Source organism: Sceloporus undulatus, chromosome 9, assembly GCF_019175285.1.
Source record: "Sceloporus undulatus isolate JIND9_A2432 ecotype Alabama chromosome 9, SceUnd_v1.1, whole genome shotgun sequence".
Taxonomy (NCBI): domain Eukaryota; kingdom Metazoa; phylum Chordata; class Lepidosauria; order Squamata; family Phrynosomatidae; genus Sceloporus; species Sceloporus undulatus.
The window spans coordinates 18,282,201-18,303,688 of record NC_056530.1 but is presented as its reverse complement, the minus strand read 5'-3'; the positions used below and the strand labels follow the sequence as shown (position 1 = coordinate 18,303,688).

General features: G+C 42.7%; 1 protein-coding gene and 1 long non-coding RNA gene across 2 annotated transcripts in view; both read right to left on the bottom strand.

Annotated features, from left to right (window-relative positions):
* Positions 1 to 2,478: 2,478 nt before the first annotated feature.
* On the bottom strand, positions 2,479 to 5,392 carry LOC121916007. Its single transcript, XR_006100788.1, has 3 exons — positions 5,265 to 5,392; positions 3,629 to 3,751; positions 2,479 to 2,613 (listed from the first exon to the last, which is right to left on the bottom strand). It is a non-coding gene; the product is annotated as an uncharacterized LOC121916007 (long non-coding RNA).
* A 4,361-nt stretch (positions 5,393 to 9,753) lies between these two features.
* The window catches only part of LOC121915513, a 12,797-nt gene continuing 1,062 nt past the window's right edge, over positions 9,754 to 21,488 (bottom strand). Inside the window, exons 3-8 of the mRNA XM_042439829.1 lie at positions 20,716 to 20,832; positions 20,364 to 20,455; positions 13,174 to 13,280; positions 12,328 to 12,545; positions 11,968 to 12,114; positions 9,754 to 9,923 (exon numbers count right to left, since the gene is read on the bottom strand). Coding sequence (XP_042295763.1) covers positions 9,754 to 9,923; positions 11,968 to 12,114; positions 12,328 to 12,545; positions 13,174 to 13,280; positions 20,364 to 20,455; positions 20,716 to 20,832 — 851 coding nt within the window. The remainder of the gene's footprint in view (positions 9,924 to 11,967; positions 12,115 to 12,327; positions 12,546 to 13,173; positions 13,281 to 20,363; positions 20,456 to 20,715; positions 20,833 to 21,488) is intronic.

The following is a 21,488-nucleotide window of genomic DNA, read 5'->3' as shown; positions in this document are numbered from 1 at the left end:
CCCACATTTTGGCACTAAGGGCCCAAACAAACAGGCCAAAATAAAGCTGCTTCGGGTCACTTTGGAGGTATGCTGTTTAAATGATGCATGTGTCCTAAGAGGCCAGAAGCCATGCCACAGCTTCTGGCCTCTTAAGATGCCCATGTCATTTAAACAGCATACCTCCAAAGTGATCCGAAGCAGCTTTATTTTGGCCTGTCTGTTCAGGCCCAGTAAAACCCTTCTAACATGCTGAAGGGTACTTGGTGTGCCAGGCTTATCTATCCTCCCCTTTTCTCTTGGTTTTGCTGTTCACTTCTGTTCAGTAAGTACTTCTGGAGGCAGCTGCTGTTTAACTTGCCTGTTGTAAGCTGGAACACACAGCTACAGTAGGATAAGCTAGAGCAGGATCCAGTTTTCCCAGCTCGATCTTTATTGCCTTGTTTATTGCAGACATGCTGCTGCAAACTGACACCAAAAGTCTGTATATCTCCAGCCCTCTTTCACCTCCCAGTGCTGAGGCTTCAAAAAATAGCCAGATAAAGGAGAAGAAGGAAAAGCAGGGGGCTGGGTGGAGATAAAACAACTTTGTAAAAAGGACCTTCTCTGTCAGATGCTTTGTTAACTGAGATGTGCCTCTACTAGTGCACAGAACAACAAACTGAGTGCATACCTACACAGAGTGCACTTGTGCTGAATGCAATGTGTGAACACTTCTATAAGACGGGGTGAAACATAAAGAGATCTCCTTCTTCAGTACCACAGTGGAGTTGTAAATGAACTCAGGACCAATGTGATGGTTTTGAGTCTATTCTGGATAGAAGGCTTCTGAAGAAACCGGCATCCCATTTTTTTATTCTTTATTTTTTAAAGAGAGAGATGGGAACACGTAGCCCTTCTGATGTGGTCAGATCACAGCTAACATAATAATTCACCATTGGCTCTACTGGTTGGGGCTAATGGGAACCGGAGTCCAAAAACACCCAGAGTGCTAAAGGTGGCCCCATTTTATGTATTCATTTATTTATGTACTTCCAAGAATTTGCAATGCTACCTTGAGGATTAAATGCACAGAGCCTCTGTATCCCAGCTGTTAGAGTGAAGGTCTGCTATGGAGAGTGAGCATTTTATTTGCTTGGCCCTAAATACTGATACCGCCCAGTATTAAATTATAACATACACAAATAGGTGTTTGGCGGTATCTGTTTTCAAAGCCTATTTGCTTCCAGTTCTGTTTAGTTGCTTTGAGTAGTAGGCAAACCGGTCTTACAGTGGAACATTTTCGTAATCTTCCCCTGTATCTCCTCAACAAAAATTACTTGCCATACCCTCCAAACAAGGCATTATAAAATACACCACCAAACCTTTCTGGGTTCTGTTTCAGGTTGCAGGAGAGGTTTGGCAGCTAGTGATGACCATGTTATTAGAGTGATGTGATGAATCTATTCCAGGTTTTGGTTACCTCTCAAGGAACAATTGGGGTGATGACCCTACTTAGATATAGGGTCCACACTTTGGAAAGATCCATTCAGTCCTGCAGTACAACCTGGAGTAAATGCATTGCCTCAATGGCCATCACTCTAGAGGAGTTGCCCTTAGGTTTCTGGGAGGAAGAGGAGATATCTTGGAATTTCTGGAGCCTTCCTGAAAATGCTCATATCTCATTCTTGATCCCCAGTAGCCCTGTCTGGAATACAGTCTTCCCAATCCTTTTTGCCACAGGTCTCTATTAGAAGGATCTATCTAGTTCTCTTTCTTTCTGTGTCATCTCCCTCTCCAGTTTTTTGTATATACTAATACATAAGAATGAATGTTCTCAGAATCCCACATCAAGCATGATCAATGGACATGCTGGATTAGACATACTGAGAGTTGCACTAAAAAGAAATACAAACCAAAATCTGAATAATAAACAGAGAGAGAGAGAGAGAGACTGGAGGAGATTCTAAATGACAAGAGAACCAAAACATTTTTGTCAGTAAAGAAATATTTAATAGAAATAAATATATTAAATAAAATGAAGTAGAACAATTAATTAATTAATTAATTGTATCTCTGTTAAATATATTAATATTATTCTATTAATCCCTCTCTCTTTTATTCAAATGTTGGATTTAAAAAAAATATTTGAGGGAGGAATGGTATCTGTCCATCTAAATGCTGTCTAGAGAAATATATTGAGTGCACAGATATTTAATCAAGGAAGAAAGAGTCTTTGTAGGTGAGAGATATTTCATGGAGCACTGAAAAATGTCAAGAGTTGTGCTCTCCAGTATTGCATAGCAGTAAATAGAAGGAGAAGGATTGTTTAGTTGTGCCAAAATTGTAGCAGAGACCTGAAATGTCCTTCCAGTGGAAGGACCTTCCTAAATGAGTCCTTGGCATAGCGTTTCTCAAGGAAGCTGGTGCAGCCTGTGAACTGCCTTGCCCCAAGGTTGATGCTTCAGTGTAACCAAGTCCATTACCAGTACAGATTCTGGCAAACCGGAGCTCTTTTTGCTCAGAGAAGGGAAGGTCGGGAATGTTTTAAGATATGTGGAAGGTCTTCGTGGCTGAGGATTTCTGGGCCCACACGAGTGGTTGATGTTCCTGTCCCCCAGAGTGCCAACTTGTAGGTCACTAGATTGTAAATCCCTGGAAGAGAAAGCAATTGCAAGAGGTTAAAAGGAACACATGTAAGACCAAGTCTCCCCACCATCTGGTGTAAAAGTCACAGGTGAGGTGCAGGAGCTCAGCTTGACATAGCCACATCCAGAGCTTAGGAAAGTGATCCTATTGTGATCCTGTTTAGCTGGGACATTTTTGGAGCTGTGATCTAAACAGGGGAGGTTCTCAATCCCTTCCCACACCCCAAGAAGACTTTATAATTCTATCCCACTGGTGAATTCAAAACAATTCTAGCACCTGGGTTGATCCCAGAACTTTTTCAAGTGAACCTCAATTCCTCATTTTCCCCAGTAAGCATTATCCCTCTATGAACTTTGTCCTATTATGCAGCAAGAGACCCCACTGACATATTGCACAGTGCCCCGTTTGTGCATCATAATTCACTGGCATGGTTGTATATCATGCCAACGATTCAGTTCCACTATCACAAAATTATGGTTCTGATCAGGATCTTGCCCATTATTAACAACAACTTAAATCTGATTGAAATGCCACCTACCACTCCCCATAGATAACTATGCTGAAGATATCATCAGGAATTAAAGTGTTTGTTTGTTTGTTTGTTTGTTTGCTTAATGAAAAGGTCAAACTTGCCAGAGCAATTTAACACTCCATCCCAGTAATATCCTTAGATTGCCCCATTGCAAAATGGCTTTAGGCATGCTGTGGCTAATTGATAACCCATGGTTTATATCTCACTCAGTGACAGCTGGTGGTCCCTGTATCAATGGGGTGGTGAAACGTAGTTATCCAAAGCTAGTTGTCCCCAAAAAGGGGCCAGCCACTTGGTTAGCTCCTATAAAGTTTAGGCTAAAACCTGGGGCAAATTCTCCACCTCACTGACCCAGACACTAGTCTTTGCCCGTGATCTGACCCAAAATCATTGGAGGACAGGAGACTTTCTTAGAGTGACAGATTAACCCAGGAAATTGATTTCCAGAACAATAATTTTGAACCAGGTGAATCTCTTCCATATACCCACCTGACATGATGCACAGGACAACGACAGGGAGGCTTAAGTAAAAACCCCATTTCTTAGATGGTTGCACATCCTTGTGATCAAGTTTTAGTGCAAATATCACCACAGCGAGTAGCACGAAGCTCCCTAGGAGACACAATGAGGAGACTTACAGTTCTGTGGCAGATAAGACAGCTCTTATGGACTAGAAAAGGCAGCAGGTCCCTAGATCTGACTAATAGAGCTCACCTTCCTCTTGCACCCCACATGCCATGGCCATGTAGTGGATGGTCAAGAGTGCGCTATGGGATTATAGCCAGATGCACCACAATGAGTGCATTTTCTAGGACCTCCTGATGGACCCCTAGAGGAAGATAACTTCATTATGGCTAGAAGTGAAGGAGGAAGGAAGTCCTGCAGGAGGTCAGGTGTAGGGGGGATTTAATAGATCCATAATAACAGAATCTTACAATAAATTTTCCAATTCAGGATCTGAGCCACTATTGCACAAGCAGTTACTATGTCTAGTACAGCCAATTATTCTGCAGGGAAGCGTGCACATGACCCCTGTCTCCATTTTCATGTGGTGCTTGTAAGTTAGGTGAATGGGAATGCCATGGTGCATGTCCTGCAGTCATTTCCACAGACATGGGATCCATCACAGCTATATTAGCATATATTTTCACTGCATGAAAATGCATGGGCTTTCGGGTTTACTGTTTTGGACTACAGCTACCCAAGTAGTGGCTATGCTGGCCATGGCATGCTGGGAGCTGCAGTCCAAAACAATATTTTTTTCTAAACTCGATACGTAAGGCATGATTTCACTGTCAGTCTGGTCACATTCTGTACATAGAATGGGAGATTGGCCATAGTGGCAAGTGGTTTCCATGTCAAGGGTGCAGTGAATCCACTCTTTAAACTACACATTTTAAAATAGTTCTCAAAGCTTGGTTCTCCAGGGTTTTCTTGGATTTAAGTTCCCAGAAACCCAATCCAGCATGACCACAGATTCTGGGAATTGAAGTCCAAGACATATGAAGGACTAACGTTTCATAGATCCATAGAATTTTAGAGTCAGCGACTGCTTTTTGCGCCCTGTGAAGGGCATGATAGCCATGGCACCGCATCTTTACAGTGCTTCTTCAGCGCTGCGTCATGTGGATGCAGTGCCAGAGGAGCACCGTGATGCCGCATGCTGTGTGGAGCGGGCCATGGCATCATGCCACCCTGGGGGCAGAATCAGGGCATGCTTCATGTGGATGCTACACCCCAACTCTGCCCCAGGCTGGCCTTTTAGGGCCTACGTTGTTAGTATAAGGCTTGGTTTCCAAACCTTTAATTGTCTTGGTTGAGAACTACTGTTGCAAAAGACCTTTCCAAGGTGTTGAGGTTATGTTGGGAATATATTTCAGCCTCTTGGATAGCACCTTTAAACTGTAGTCTAAAGTCCAGAGTGGACTTACCACACCCCTGACATGGAAATCACCAAACATCACTGGAATCTGTGGCCACCCTGTCCTTCGCTTCAAGCAGCAAAAGGCCAGAGACACTGGTAGATTGGACACTTCTGATACAAACTTCTTTCCTCCTCTGCCCCAAAAGCAATAATGGGCCCACAAAAGATGCCCACCTGCATTTACACAGTTTACAGTAATACCTGAAAGAAAACTGAAGATAGAAGTCATCAGAGCTTTTGGGACAAAGATGAAGTTGCAGTGAATGATGTGGTCCCATTCCACTGACCACAGCATAGCAATGATGGAAGCAACGACGCCTAATATCATGAAGCACCGAGTGAAATCCAAGTACACTTTGGGGAAAAAAGACAAAGATACTGTGAACATTATTGCATATAATTTCAGCCTCTTATCTTTCATCAAATATGGGCGAAGAAACTGTGGAGGTTAGATATCTGGAGAAGATGTAGTCCAAAACAACAATGATTCCATCAGTCTTTCATCCCATTAGTCCTTGATCAAGGTGTGTAACAGGATTGAAGCAATTCAGATTAAACCAGATATTTCCCAGTTTGGGAAGAGTGGGCAACTCTGGGAATTATAATTATTATTAATTATAATATAGCTCAGTAAAGTGGTGAATCTCCTCTGAATTTTAGTCAATACTTTCGGAGGTATTAACCTATTTTTAGGATAAGGTTCACCACCTTGGAGTATTTCAAGTTTAGACTGAAATTCAGAGCAGATTCCCTTCTCTGCTGACATAGAAGTGACTGACCATGGCTCCCATGGGGAATTTCTACTTTCTGTTGTGAACACAGAGTCAAACACATGCACATGAGTATGCTTGAGTTGGGCTAGCCATGCACAGAGAGACTCTTCAAGCATTACCTTTGAGCCAGAGCGAGATTGATTTTCAGGCATTGTAGGAGAGAATATGGTGTGGACCTGGGCCATTGTCAAAATCGTCTCCCCTTGTGGGAAAGGAATAGAGAGCCAACATGATGAAGTAATTTGAGTGTTAAAATTCAAATTCCCAGTCAGCCATGGAAACCCATTGGATAGCCTTCGGCAAGTAACATTCCCTCAGCGTCAGAGGAAGGCAATGGATAAATCTTGCCAAGGAAACCCCTAGAATCAGATTGTAAGTCAACTTGAAGGCACATGAAAACAACAAAGGAGGGAGGGCTACCTATGGGACTAATGGGAACATGGGTGGATGTCCAAATTTTAAGTAACCCAGTGTTACATAGTGGTTTGAGTTCTGGGCTACAACTCTGGAGACCAGGATTCAATTCCCAGTTTGTCCATGAAACCCACTGGGTGACTTTGGACAAGTCACATGCTCTCAGGGGAAAGCAATGCAAACCTCTGAACAATCTCACCATGAAGCCCCCTTGATAGGTTTGTTTTAAGAATAAAAATGACTCGAAAGCACACAACACATTTTAAATGAGTAGCGGGATCCGTTGGTTTCAGTCTCTCTCATTCTTTAAGGTTTGTATGGAGAAACTGGCAAATCTGGCTACGTGAGCATCAAAATAAAATCAAAACAGAATTCTCACCCCTCCCTGGTAGATTTTCATTTCGTCTCATATACCATACCGTCAGTGGAGTGCATGGGGTAGCACCCATGGTTCTCTGAGCAGGTAACCCAGAGCCCAGAAGTAATGATATCGACATTAAGGTTAAACAGAGTCCATCCATGCGAAATATGGGTAGCTAGAAGGAGCACAACATTAACAAAGGAAATGACAAAACTGATGATCCTGTAGGGATTCATTGGGTCCAATACAGCAACTGATTTCTCCTGGATTTCTCTTCCACCTGATCCTTTCTTCTTCCTCAACAGCAGCCTTAAATGACAGAGAGGAATAACAGAGGAGAGTGACCAAAAGGATATTTAGATCTCCCTGATGCCTAGCATGGTCCCTCCACTCTGGGACTCCCAACTGTCACGGAACTTCCATTCTGTTGCTAGAACTTGCAGGGAAAGGTGGATAAGAAGTGGCTTGCTCCAAAGCCTTTTTTAAAGATATCAGACCATAGTTTGGCAGTGGGGATTCTGGGAGCTGGACTCCCCAAAAGAGATGTGTCCAAGTTCTGCAGGAGGCCATTGTGTTTTGGTTTTGGATTTTGGATACTGGGGACTCCTAAAAAGACAAATAAATGGGTTCCGGAGCTAATCAGGCCTGAACTCTCCTTAGAAGCCAATATGATTAAAATATGAGGCTTTCGTACTTTGGCCACATCATGAGAAGACATGACTGACCATAAAATGCAATAATGCTTAGGAAAGTAGAGGGCAGTAGGAAAGGGGGAAGACCACATTCCAGATGGATAGACTCAACCAAAGGAGCCACATCCCTCAGTCTGCAAGACGTGGCCCAGGTCACATAAGTTGAAGTTGACTTGACATCAGTTAACATACATATGTCAGGTTGGGATCAGTATAGAAATGGGCTATAGGGCCTCCATATTTCCCATGGCCCTCCTGCCTTATTTCTCTTTATTTGAAGAGCTGAATCCTCAGTAGTCTAGATAACTGAGGGCAGACAGCTGACCAAAAAAAGATGACTTGTCTGATGAACCTGAAAAGAACTTTCCATCCTGGCAGAACTCTTGAGCTTTCATGGCCAGCATCCATAGTTTTTGTGGGTTTTTCAGGCAATGTACCCATGTTCTAGAAGATTTATTCCTGGCGTTTCGCCAGCATCTGTGGCTGGCATCTTCAGAATGGGGCCACAATAAGCTACAATTGTCAGGATTCCCTAGCACTGAAGCCAGGGCAACTAAAGCGATTTCAAACTGGATTATTTCAGCAATGTGTTTTGCGCCTTAGTAAATTCCCATTGATTCAACAATACTACTCTAGTTAGGAATAACAATTGGATTTATGTTTAGATTTGACTACTCTACTGAGATGTGGATTTGTATAACCTAACATAGGCGCTTAGTTATGGTATAGATGTTGTATAATGAATATAAGTGCCTCTGAGCAAGAACACTATGCTCTTCTAGTAGTTTATGGCTGTCCTCCACAGGGTTGGGTGAGAACTTTATCTCAGTAATTCTTGGGTTAACAACTTTCTAAGACATCATTTCAATCTTCTCTGCAAAAACAAGGATGAGACATTTTGTTTGGTTTTTGTTTTAATTTATTTCAGCATGTGCAAAAGCCCATGTGCAAAGACTCTCCGGAATCTCTTAGAAGTTATGCCCAATGAGCAACCATACACTTTAGATTTTGCATTCTTCATCCATAGTGGTTCATGCTCTCTGCTTCATGATTTGCATGGCTGCAATCATTAATATAATACACCGGCAGCATTTGATTGTGGGGGGGGGGGGACTCAGAACTTCGGCACACCTTCAGTTGTTATAACACTGCTACAGTTTGCACTCTGGAAGCAAATACACCTGTCAGGAGAAAAATATGACTAAGGTAATAAATTATTGCAACAGTGCCTCACTGCTAATGCAACCTCATTCCTCTCTCTAGAGAATTGCAGCTTGGACAAGATGTCATCCCTGGCATTTGGACATCTGTCTCTCCCTGCTGCTCTTCTACCTTCTCCTCCTTCCAGCTGTTGGCCATAGCAGTATTATACTTGAAAACTGCTGAGGAGGAAAGGTCACAGAACTGCATGTGTGGAACACCATGCTCCATATACTTTGTGTAGGATAGAAAATCTCACTTTCTTAAAAAATAATATGGTCCTGTTTTAAAACAATGTTTTGTTTTTATGTGCCTTCAAGTTTTTTCCAACTTATGGCAACCCTAATGCAAACCAATCAAAGGGTTTTCTTGGCAGGTTTCTTCAGAGGGGGTTTGCCACTGCCATCCTCTGAGTCTGAGAGAACATGACTTGCCCAAGACCACCCTGTGGGTTTACATGGCCAAGCCAGGATTCAAACCCCAGTCTCCAGAGTCATAGCCCAATGTGTCTTTCCAAAAACAAAACCATCTCAAGTCTACTGAGAGGAGGGTGACCAACATGGTGAAAGGCCTGGAAGCCATATCCTATGAGGAGAAACTTGGGGAGCTAGTTATGTTTAGCCTGATGAAAAGAAGGTTAAGATGGGACATGATAGTCATGTTTAAACATTTTAAGGGATGTCATATCGAAGATGGAACAGGCTTGTTTTGCATGGCTCCAGAGACTAGGACAAGGAGCAGTGGAATCAAACTACAGGAAAAGAGATTCCACCTAAACATTAGGAAGAACCTCCTGACAGTAAGAGCTGTTCGATAGTGGAACACATTCCCTCGGAGAGCGGTGGAGTCTCCTTCTTTGGAAGTTTTTAAACAGAGCTGGATGGTTATCTGTTGGAGGTGGTTTTATTGGTGTTTGTGCTTGGCAGGTGGTTGGACTCGATGGCCCTTGTGGTCTCTTTCAACTCTATGATTCTCTGATACTCCAAACTTATCTGGGAAACTGATAAGGTGGTCATTTTTAATAGTGGCGTACAATTCACCACAGAGATCCAATTAAAATGTGCCTGGTAATCTGATGTGTAGGCAAAATGTTTCAGTTAAGAGACAGACTTCAAAGATACGGCTGTGTTAGTCTGTAAAATCAGTATGCGGAGAGATCTTGTAGCATCATTGAGGCTAGCTGAAAGAAAGAGGTTGGCAATATGAGGTTCCGTAGACTAAAGCCAACTTCCTCAGATGCTTTTGGTCAGTTAAGAGATATTGACATTCCTGTTGTGCACATACTCACCAGCTAGAAGGTACAGAGGAACAGAGCCCCAGCCCACACCAAGGGACCAGTCGTACCACGTGTGAAACTTCCACTGGTACTGCTCCGAGTATACCCCTGTAAAGATAGCCATGGCAACAAAAGCACACAGACCTAGGAGCCAAAAAGAGAACATTTTAAAAACCCAGCAATTTGGGGCCATGCACTGGTAAAAAATCTGTCCCTGTGTTTCACCATGGAGGAGAGCTTTTGGGATTTGGGGATTGTAGAATCATATAGTTGGAAGAGATCTCAAGGGTCATCAAGTCTAGCCTCTAGTCATATATGTCTGATTCATTTAAAGCTGACAGTGGTTAGTATCAACACTGACACACCAACTAAATATTTTCCACAAGTGACTTCCACTTCACTTCCTATTCCAGTGGTTCTCAACCAGTGGGTCGCAACCCCTTTGGGAACCGAACACCTATGACCATTGGAAAACACATATTTCCAATAGTCTTAGAATACAGGGATCATGTTGGAGGTCACCACAACATGAAGAACTGTATTACATTAGGCATTAGGAAGGCTGAGAACCACTGTCCTATTCTATCAATGACTTCTCCTGAGCCTAAAATGGAGTAAGGCGGAGATGTAGCCCTCCAAAGTTTTCAAGGGGGTTAATCTGGCCAGTTAGCTTCTAACAGGAGCCCATCCCTCTTTTAGAATGCTACATCTGCACTGCCTAAATAATGTAGTTTGACACCACTTTAACTGCCAAGGCTCAATGCAATGGAATTCTGGGATTTCTAGTATCTTGTGCCATCTCCTTTCCAGTGAAGGTTAAATAGTGCACAGAACTACAAATCACAGATCTCCATAGCATTCAGCCATGGCAGTTAAAGCAGTGTCAAAACTGCTATTATTTCTGCAGTGTAGATACAGCTGAAGGAAGCAATAACTGGCAGATCTTCAAAGTTTGATAGCTTTAGCTGAGGCCAAAAATGAAACGTAGGTTCATATTTTAATTTCATCCGCATGCACTAAAATTGGCATTTTAGTCCCACAAATGTACTTCTGACCTGCAGAGTATACATAAGATTAAGCCTGAACTGTATAGACCATTGTACAGTTGTAAAGAATGGTTTGCAATGTTAGCCACTTGCAACATACAGCCTTTTCCTATAAGCAGGTAGGACAAAAGCAATCCCTACAAATATATGGATTTTTCATATTAGAGCACTTTTTTTAATCCAAATTAAGATACTGAAACAAACAAAAAATAGAAAATGGACCATGAAAGTATGCATCAAAGTATAAGTTATTTTCCCTTGTGGTTAAAAGGTTGGTTTCATGTGGGAGAAATCAAAATTTTCACGGGGGAGAGAGGCCACTGGAATTTACTGGGGCCAAAAATTATCCTATAACAGAAGAGTCATAAAGTTTATTTAACTCATTTATATTCTAAAAGAAACAACTTTCAAATTGTTTTTGCACTTTAAACTTTTACAGCCAAAAATATAGCAGTTGGATTGGCTTATTTGTTTATTTATTTATTGTCCCTTTAGATATTCCATTGGGAATAATAATAATAAATAATAATAAATCATTTATGTTTCCCCGCCTCTCCCATTGGATCGAAGCGGGGTTACAGACTAGATAAAACCCAACATATACATAGAAATCTTTAAACACATTACTAACATTAAAATCTCAGCATATCAATAACAATTATCAGTTAAATTACCAGTTAACAATACAGTCGGGGAATAGAGCAGCATCTCTTTCAGGGAACATGTCAGTCAGTATATTATATCATATCGTGGTAAGCTTGGCGGAAAAGCTTGGTTTTAATCGCTTTCTTGAATGCCAGGCGGATGTCCTCAGGAAGGCTATTCCAGAAATCGGAGCCCTTATAGAAATGGCTCTTTGCGAAGTGGAGGCATATTTGGGATTCCTTGTTTCCAATAAATTTGTACCCAATGATCTGAGGGTGTGGAATACCTTAAATTTCTCCGTGTTGAAATTCATTTTGTTAGCTTTGGCCCACCTTTCTAATCTATTGGGAATCAGATATAAGTGATAACAGATATAAGTGGATTCACCTTTTTGAATGCTATCTCTCTGAATGGCATAGTGCATCCGAAAAACAGCAGAGAAATACATGAACAATGACATGTTTAGTAAATAAATATGAACCCTTTAAATATAATACCTGCAATAAAGCTGGCTATAGCTGAAGTCCTGACCAGGGTTTTGGAGCCAGAATGCGAGGAGCAACATAAGAAACAAAGGCTAAAGAAGGAGATAGCACCAGCCACTACTGCAGTCAGCAGGAAGGCTCTTGTGGCATGAATGTAGCCTACAAAAAGGAAAAAATTGAAGGGAGATGGTTTGAGGGCTAACAGTCAACACTGAACATTGCTTACATTGTCTCACTTAATATCACCTGCTCCACACTTAAACCATGCAAGGTCACCAGGACCATGCAACGATACCTAGTTACTGTCCTGGATAGATGTGTCCCTCCTGCTGCTGAGGCCATGAATCGCTGGTGGCAGAAACAGGACCTTACCTGGTACATCCATGTCAAGTAAAACACATCGGAAACCGTTTTGGCAAAATTTCCACAGCCCCATGTGATATTGGCCTTGCACCCAGAACTCTGAAGCCAGGGCAGCAAGGAGTAGTGAAAAACCGACGAAAGAGAAGACCACAGCAGTGTTCCTCCAGCAACTCATGGCAGGTGATAGTTCAGTCTCCTGGTCCGTGGACTGTGCAGTTTGAGTGAGTCTGAGGAAAGAGGAAGATACTAATGTTTTGTCATTTGGGGGTGGGGGGTATAAGAGACATTTTTCTTGCATTTGAAGCCCCCAAAGATATTTTGAACCTAGAAACCTCAGGGCCTGGGGATATGCTGAGCTGGCAAGTCGAGGTGCTGTTCACCTGCTCTCAGATGGTGTTCAGCAAGAAAAACCAAGCATCTCTCTAACCCATGCCTTCCCTTTACCTTCATAAGTGTTATACTGCCAAAGGAGGTCATTGCTTAGTGGTCCTAAGATGGTGCAGGTGGCTGGAGAACTTGTAAACTTTAAGAATCCTTATTGGGAATAATCATCTCTACACAATTAGTTATTTTCACATGCATTTAGAAAAGTGGGTCTTGCAATAAAATATTGCAGCATAGAGCATTTGTGTTTCAGTCTGCGAGTTAGCCAAGCCCTTCAGCAGGATTTTCCATTCCACCCACCGCTTCTCATTTCCCAGCAATCCTTAGAGCCCTTCATTCTTGAAAGGTCTTCCTGTTTAGAGTGGTTAAGGGGCATTTTCCTATCTCATCCACCCAGAAACAACCAGCCCTCATTATCCATTTCCTTTTTCCTCTCACTTCCCAGCATTATAAATTGGCTGCCTTTCTCACTTGCCCAGTAGCAATGCCAGTTCCTCCAGGTGTACCATCCCATCAAGTGACACCCCACCCGGTGTGGTCCGTGTCCCCAGCACCTCACCTAGTGGCACCACTGGTTTCTTCACAGAGGGTGACACAGATCACTCAGGTGATCCTGAAAACACCAGCCTGCCATTCAGTCTCCTTGCCCCATGCCTCACCCAACAAAGAAGGATGGCTACTGGTCTACTTCAGCAGCTACAAGGCAGCAGCTGTCAGTGTCATTGTAGAAGCTTTGCATTGAGAAAATCACAAGCTCAGTCCTCAGGACTTTCAGGTAGTTTGAGAAAGAAACCTTGCCTGGAAAACCTCTGGCAGTCACTGCTGCCAGTCTTGGGCTAGATAAACCTGCAGTCTAACTTAGCAGCTTCCTTTCTTCCTCATGTCTGCCTCTTGCGGAAATATGACTTCACCTGGCTCAGAGTCACCTTCTCCTTTCTTCAGGTGCAGGTAGCTTTTTGCAACAGGTCCTTGGCCCCTTCTGGGCTTCACTAGGCAGGAAACTTTACTTTAAAGGGAGAGGTAGGATGGGCATATCCTGCAACAAACCTTCACAGATGGCACATATTTCACTCAGGATTTATGACCCTTTAACTTGCTTCATCATTTCCTTTCTAAACCGCTGAGGTGACTCAATATATTTTTCTCCTGCAGTCATATCTATCTCCATTTCCTGCATCTAGTCAAGAAAGAACCACATTTTTCCCTTGTCTAAAAGGGGATTAGATGAATTCAGGAACAGAGGAAGAGACTGTAGTATAAAAGCCAGTGTAGAGGTTTGAACACTGCGCTAGGACCCCAGAAGACCAACCATCAATCCGTTCTCAGCCATATAAATTCACTGGGTGACTTTGGATGCATCACAGTCTCTTAATCCAAGAGGAAGGCAATGGGAAACTTCTTTTGACTAAATTTTGTCAAGGTAACTGTATGACAGAGTCATCATAAGTTGGAGTCCACTAGAAAGCAAATTGCAGCAACAGCAACAGCAACAATGGACTATCAAATAATATCTACTAATTAGTACAGCTATATATCATTAAAAATCAATCAATCAATCAATCAATTGAAGTAACAGATACTTACATTTAGTGTTCTGGTGTGAACAGGGGAGATTAGAGCACCTCCGCCAACTCAAAAAACCACCAGTGTATTACCAGAGGTACAGAAGCAGAAACAATGTCTTTGAAATGCTCAACAACATCATTTCCTTTCTGGATCAAGGACAGCTGTAATTTCTTGGAGCTATCAAGAAACTATAAATAATTGGGAAACTATTACACAAATGAGCCTTGAACTAAATAATATTTGATTACTTAACAACACAAATTGCATTGTTTCATGACACAAAGAAACAAGTGGCATCAGCTACAAAATGTTCCAAAGTGGACTGTGATGCCAGCCAACCCTTTCCTCTCTTGGAATACTCCACCTCATTCCCAACTCTCTTGGGTTTTCAGTCCCTCCCCATTCTGTTCAGATTGCAACGTTTTGTGATCATGGACCATATGGTTTTCACTTCACTGTGTCACTTTATTCCATTGGGTTCAGTCAGACATAGGTTTGCAAAAGAAAAAAAAATGATGAGGGCAATCATGTACTGTGACAAATAAATGCTTTTCACCACTTCCCCATCTCTTCTAAAACACATTAAGCATATCAGCTGGTGCAGTGGTTCTCAAATAATGGGGAGGTACCCCTGGGAGATGCATGAGAGATGCTGAAGGAGGGAGCAAGGCTTGGCGGCTTTTGGTTTTTGTGGATTTGATTAACTGTGGTTTTCATTAATACATTTTCTCTTTGCATCTTAATACCTGCCTGTTTGTGGTCCTGGTTTTGGATGCTGTGTAAGGAGCTATTCAAGAGCTCTCTGTGCAATGTCCAAACCAAGGTATGCATGCATGGAACCTTTAGTTATGTGCATGTACGTTACCAACAAGATTCCAGCCCATAAGATTCTAGTCTAGATTCTGCTTTCTCTCATAATTAATTAATTAATTAACAGATATTTTTTTTTGAAATGCTCCGAAGTATCATTTCCTGCTGGGATTTATTTTTTTTTAAAGATAACTTCACAGAGTTATCAGGAAGTTTTAAAATGGTAGGAAACATTACACAAAAAATGAGGGCATCGTTACATAAATGAACCACAAACTGACAAATATTTGATTGCTTCATAATGCTAACTGAAATCTTTCATATTATAATCAGACAAGAGTGGGTTGTTGTTGTGATGTGCCTTCCAATCAACTATGACTTGTGGCAAGCTTATCACAGGGTTTCCTTGGAAAGATTTCTTCAGAGGAGATTTGCCATTGCCTTCCTCTGAGGCTGAGAGAGTATGTCTTGTCCAAGGACACCCAGTGGGTTTTCATAGGCGAGTGGAGAGTCAAACCCTCGTCTCACAGAGTCCTATTCCAGCACTCAAAAACCGTGACAGCACTGTGGCTCTCACTGGATGGGACTGATAACAAAATGTGACAGAGTGGAATACTATAAAGCATAAGCCAGTCAATCCTCCTTCCAGGATTATTCCATTCTGTTCCCTTTGCTGTTGCATTTCCCTTCCTCAAAAGAAATACTTTACATTCTATTGCCATTCCTAATGCTCAGTCCTCACAGGGTTGGGTCTGTTTTGCTCATGTCAGAATTTTTCTCCTTTCTATTTAAGATAAAACTTTGGGGTACCTCCAGCTATCTTGATAAAGTCTTTTTGTTTCCGAGTGGCTTAATTTTGGTTACAATCATATCAATGCCTATAAGTTGGTTGGGTGGGGAGCCCTGGTGGCACAGTGGCTAAATGCCTGTGCTGCAGCCACTCACCCACAAACCATAGGGTTGTGATAAACTTTTTGTGGTTTTTTTGGGCTATGTGGTCATGTCCTAGAAGAGTTTATTCCTGACGTTTCTCCAGCATCTGTGGCTGGCATCTTCAGAGACTGTTGGCATAGAAGAGAGATGGATATATAAACTCTTCTAGAACTTGGCCACACAGCCTGAAAAACCCACAAAAAACTATGGATGCCAGCCATAAAAGCCTTTGACTTCACTTACGGTTGTGAGTTCAATCCCAGCCACAGGCTCAGGCTTGACTCAGGCTTGCCTCCTTCTGAGGTCGCTAAAATGAATACCAAGCTTTCTGGGGGCAATTGGCTTACAGTTATAAACTGCTTAGAGACGGCTTAGTGTGATATGAAGCAGTGTATAAATTAAGCTGCTATTGCCATGCACAGCATCCATTAAGCTAAAATGCAGTTTGTCCACTTGAGGAACTTCCATTCATTTTTCTAATCACTTCAGAAAGATACGGGGGCCTTCAAGTCATGTCTCACTTATGCCGACCTTAAGGTGAATCCATCATGGGGTTTTCTTGGCAGGAGTTGTTAAGAGGAGGTTTGTCATTGCCTTCCCCTGAGGCTGAGAGTGTGTGACTTGCCCAAGGTGGGTTTCATGGCAAGTGAGGATTCAAATCCTGGTCTCCATTATTATTATTATTAACCTTTATTTATAAAGCGCTGTAAATTTACACAGCACTCTACATACAATCTTTATAATTAGACGGGTCCCTGCCCTCAGGCTTACAGTCTAAAAAGACATGATACAAAAGGAGAAGGGAGTGGTGGCGGGGAAGGGGATGAGGTCCAGCAGTTCTTCTCTACCTCCGAGGTCTGGACCAAGGGAGATGGACTGGAGGGAGGGCTTGGCTTCTTAATGGATGGTTAATCTTCTACCAGGGAGGCCTGTTGGAGCTAGCCTGCCTTATTAGTAGGATAATACATATAAAATACATAGCAATACAAGAAATGATTCAATAAAACAGGCAACAAAAGAACATCAAATAGCAAGTGACAATTATGCAATGCCTGGGAAGGCTTCTCGGAACAGGATGGTTTTCAACTCCGTTTTGAAGCTGGTTAAGGAAGTGATGGCTCTTGCTTTTGGGGGAAGAAGGTTCAAGGAGTGAGGGGCAGCGAGTGAAAAGGGGCAAATCCGAGATGGGGCAGAGGAAATCCTGGGCTGGGACAGCCAACCTTGACTACCAGAATGGAGGGCCCTAGTGGGAAGGTGAGGAGAAAGAAGGTCTGATAAGTAAGGAGGGGCCAGCCCATGGAGGGCTTTAAACGTGGACAGCAGGAGCTTATACAGTGGTACCCCGGGATACGAAATACCCAGGTTACGAAATTTCCGGGATACGAAAAAATCCCATAGGAAATAACTGTTCCGGGTTACAAATGTTTTTTCGGGTTACGAAAAATTTTTTTGGTGCTTTTCGGCGCTTTTTCGCACGAAACGCGGCTTTTCCCCATTAGCGCCTATGGGTTTTCGGCTTGCGAAGGCTTTTCGGGTTACGAAAGCGGCCGCGGAACGAATTAATTTCGTAACCCGAGGGAGCACTGTACTGAATGCGGAAAGGGAGGGGGAGCCAGTGAAGGGATGCCAACACAGGAGAGATGTGGTCAGAGCGGTGGGTGGAAGTGATAATGCGTGCAGCTGAATGCTGGACAGAGATTAAAGGACGGAGGTGAGAAAAAGGAAGCCCAGCCAGGAGGACATTACAGTAAGCAAGTCGTAAGACCACTAGGGCATGGACCAGGATCTTGGCAGTAGATGTGGAAAGATATGGTCGGATTTGGCAATATTGTACAAAAGGAATCTACACGCCTTGGCTGTGGTCTGGATCTGAGGGATACATAACAGAGAAGAATCAAAGATAAAACCAAGACTGCGGGCTTGCTGGACTGGTTGAATAGAAATGTTGTCCACAGAGACAGAAAAGGAGTATTGAAGGGTGGGCTTAGGAGGAAAGACAAGAAGCTCTGTCTTGGACATGTTGAGCTTCAAACGCCGATGGCGCATCCACTGCGAGACAGCTGTGAGGCAAGACGAAACTTGCTGTTCAAGCCTTGGAGAAAGGTCAGGGGTGGAAAGATACAACTTGGTGTCATCGGCATACAGATGGTAGGAAAAACCAAAAGAGCTAATGAGTTTACCAAAGGACAGTGTGTAGAGAGAAAACAGAAGGGGACCCAGAACAGAGCCCTGGGGAACTCCAACAGATAAGGGAACAGAGGGAGAAGTCTGACCACCTGTGACCACTGCAAAAGATCTGTCTGACAAATAAGATCTAAACCAGTCGAGAACAGAGTCTGAGAACCCAAGATCAGAAAATATATCCACTAGAAGACAGTGATCAACGGACTCCAGAATTGGGGTCCACCACTCAAACCACTATGCCATGATGGCTCTCTGCTTAATCCTACTGGCATATATTAGTCCTAGTTTCAAAATGTATAGGATCTTGCCCAGAAAGCCTGCTAAGCTGCAGCCCTATCAGCAAACGTAATCTTGATGACAAACCTGGTACACCTTCAACTGAACATATGAAATGACTCTCATAGAGTGCCATAGTAGAGACATGACTTGTAAGGTTGGGCTAATAGGAATTTTTTGATTTATAGGAATACAGATGTTAACCCTCTGAGGTTAGCTAAAATCCTCCCAAGGGCTGTAGCAGGGAGAGGGGCTTTCCAGCAATAGTATATAATTCTGAGTTATCTGTGTCATAAACCAAGTCAGATACATTGGTCTTGAATGGGCATTTAAGACCGTTTGCCTTTACAAAAGGCCTCAACTTGTTGCTGTTAGAGACAAAAACTTCTAAACCTGGGTTAATGATAACTACCAACACAGTTATTTTTGTTTGTGGACTCTTTTAGTACGGGGCTATGGATATTGTCATCAGGATTAGCAAGTGCACTTCAAAATGTATTAACACACCACCACCCTCAGATAGTGCATAATGTTTTATTAGATCGGGGTGTGTGTGTGTGTGTTATATAAAATGACAAATAGCAACTACAAAATGGACAGGTTGTTGTTTCTGCAAAACTGGACACAAAATACACATTTAATACACATTTTAAAAAAGGACAGCATAATCTTTCCTCTTTGCTCATGCTGGTAAACTGGCTTGTAAAAAGCGAGCAAGTGCACCTGCCAACGGAGAAAAGCAGTTGATTAGGCTGGAAATAAATAAACTAGGATGAAAAAATACTGAAACATCATAAGAAATATCTGGATCACTAGTCTCAACAGTATATCTCTGGTTGTACCAACAGAATTGCATTTGGATCCTCAAAGTTTGGTAGTCCTAAATATAAACTTTCATCGAAGACTATGTGGCTGATGTATCTGGAGAATATTAGACTCTGGAGATAAGTCCTAATATTTATCAGAATGTTGCAGTCCAACATTCAAACCTCTGCGCCACACACCACACTGGCTCTCTCACCAACCACAGCCAGGTGCCAATTGTTGGGCTGTTTGGGTTTGCAAATAAAGTTTAATCACACGGAAATAAGGAGCCAAGTTTCAATCCAAAACTGTGCTTTCAGGACTAGAATTGAACATTCCACCCATCCACCCCAAAAAAAACACTCCATGTTTTCCCCTACGCTTTCCTCCTTTCATCCCAGAAGCCTTCTTGAAAGAGAGAGGTAGAGCGAAGGCATTTGCATTGAGGAAGAGAAGAAACTGGGACATTTTAAAATCAAATCAGGGCAGCTAAAGGATGTGGTTGACTTAACTTTGGGTATATTTTTGCCCCTCTTGGGCTGTTGGAAGACATCTACACAAGGGATGGACAATCATGGGCTTCATGCAGCGTTTGGGAACCTAGAGTAGCCCCTGAAGCACCACACTCCAATTTAATTTCATAACACTCATTTTCAGTTCATTTTTGGGGCTGTATAAATAGTCCAACGGGGTGACTCTATGCCGCCCCTGGAAACGCTGGGTTGGGGATGTGGCAACTGGATGCCAGACCCCCAACCCGGCAGAAAAAGGAGCCATGAAATGCAGCGCATATTTCCACCATTACAGGGCTGCCATAAGCACCTGGCACGGCACTATAATACTCCTCATGCATGGCGCTGTTTGGATGCTGCACATGAGGGATGTCATTATGGTGCACTCTGTCTGTACTGGCACATGCCAGGATGGCACCCGGGGTGCGCAGTAGCATTTCTGTGCAACCCTAGTTCAGGCCCGGCTGGCACAAAGTGCTGGTCTGTTCAGGCCCTTTTCTCCCCAAAACTGCTTAAAACATCCTGAGCCAATGCAAAAATGTTGCGGTTTAACTTCCCAACTGCTCAGAGTCCTACCTGCACCCAAACCTCTGGCGTGTCAAAATGCAGCTTGGTAGAGAGATGTGAAGAGGGAAAATGCCCTTTACTTGTTCTGCTGCTGCCCACTTCTGTGGGCAGAGTATGGGTTTGGAAATGTCCAGTGCAGACTTGGTGTCAAACATGTTTTGTAAATTTGTCGGGATCTCTCAACGGTCCAAAATGTGAAATTCCTAGTCAAAACCATGCAGTCCTGGGAGGACTTTCCTGTGTAATTGTGACAAACTTATAGGTTGGTTTCTATCTGTTCTGGAATTAAAGCAGGAACAATTGTAATCAGTATATCCAAGCAAGACATTTCAATGAACCATACGTGTTCCCCAATATTTACCAGTGATTATGAAGAGTGGAAAGGAGGCCCATCCCAAGGCAAATGACCAGCTATAATAGACGGGTGAACCCAATGAAGCCCGGGTGAAAGTGGCCATAGCAATCACAGCAGCAAGACCTAGGAAACAAATAAAAGATGTTGACATGCGGCTTGAAGGGCCATAAGGCACCTTTGTTTTGACTGTCCCAGAGCTCCAAAGGACCATCCTATATCACTGCGACCACTTTATTTATTCATTCAGTCAGTTAGTTAGTTTATGTATCAATGTTCAGCTCCAAGGTGGCGTACGAAGGGTAAAATAACATGGACAAAAGCTGGAGAGGACCCAATACGACCTGAAGGTGCAAAAAGAAACACGTCTCCAAGTGCTCAATGCACGGCTGTTTTATTTTGGAAAAAGCCCAAATGCATATTTAGTGTTGGTACAGACTCTAGAAATCTCCAGACATAGTCTATGGCTTAGAGCCATAGTGGGGGAAGTGGTGTTTTTGGAGATCTCACCTCTCCGTGACTCGCTGGACTGCTTTTTTGCTGGCCAAAAAGAAAAGTGAATTGGATTTTTACTGAATGCTACTAGCAAAGACAGTCTAAAGCATGTTGCAGAATCCCCTTCACTGTTGGTTGCTTTTTTAAAAATGCTTTTCAAAACCAGATGTGTACTTTTGACTGCTCCTGTGTGTGTGTGTGTGTGATTTTTTTCACCACTATTGCTGCTGTCCATTATAATAATAATAATAATAATAATAATAATAATAATAATAATAATAATAATA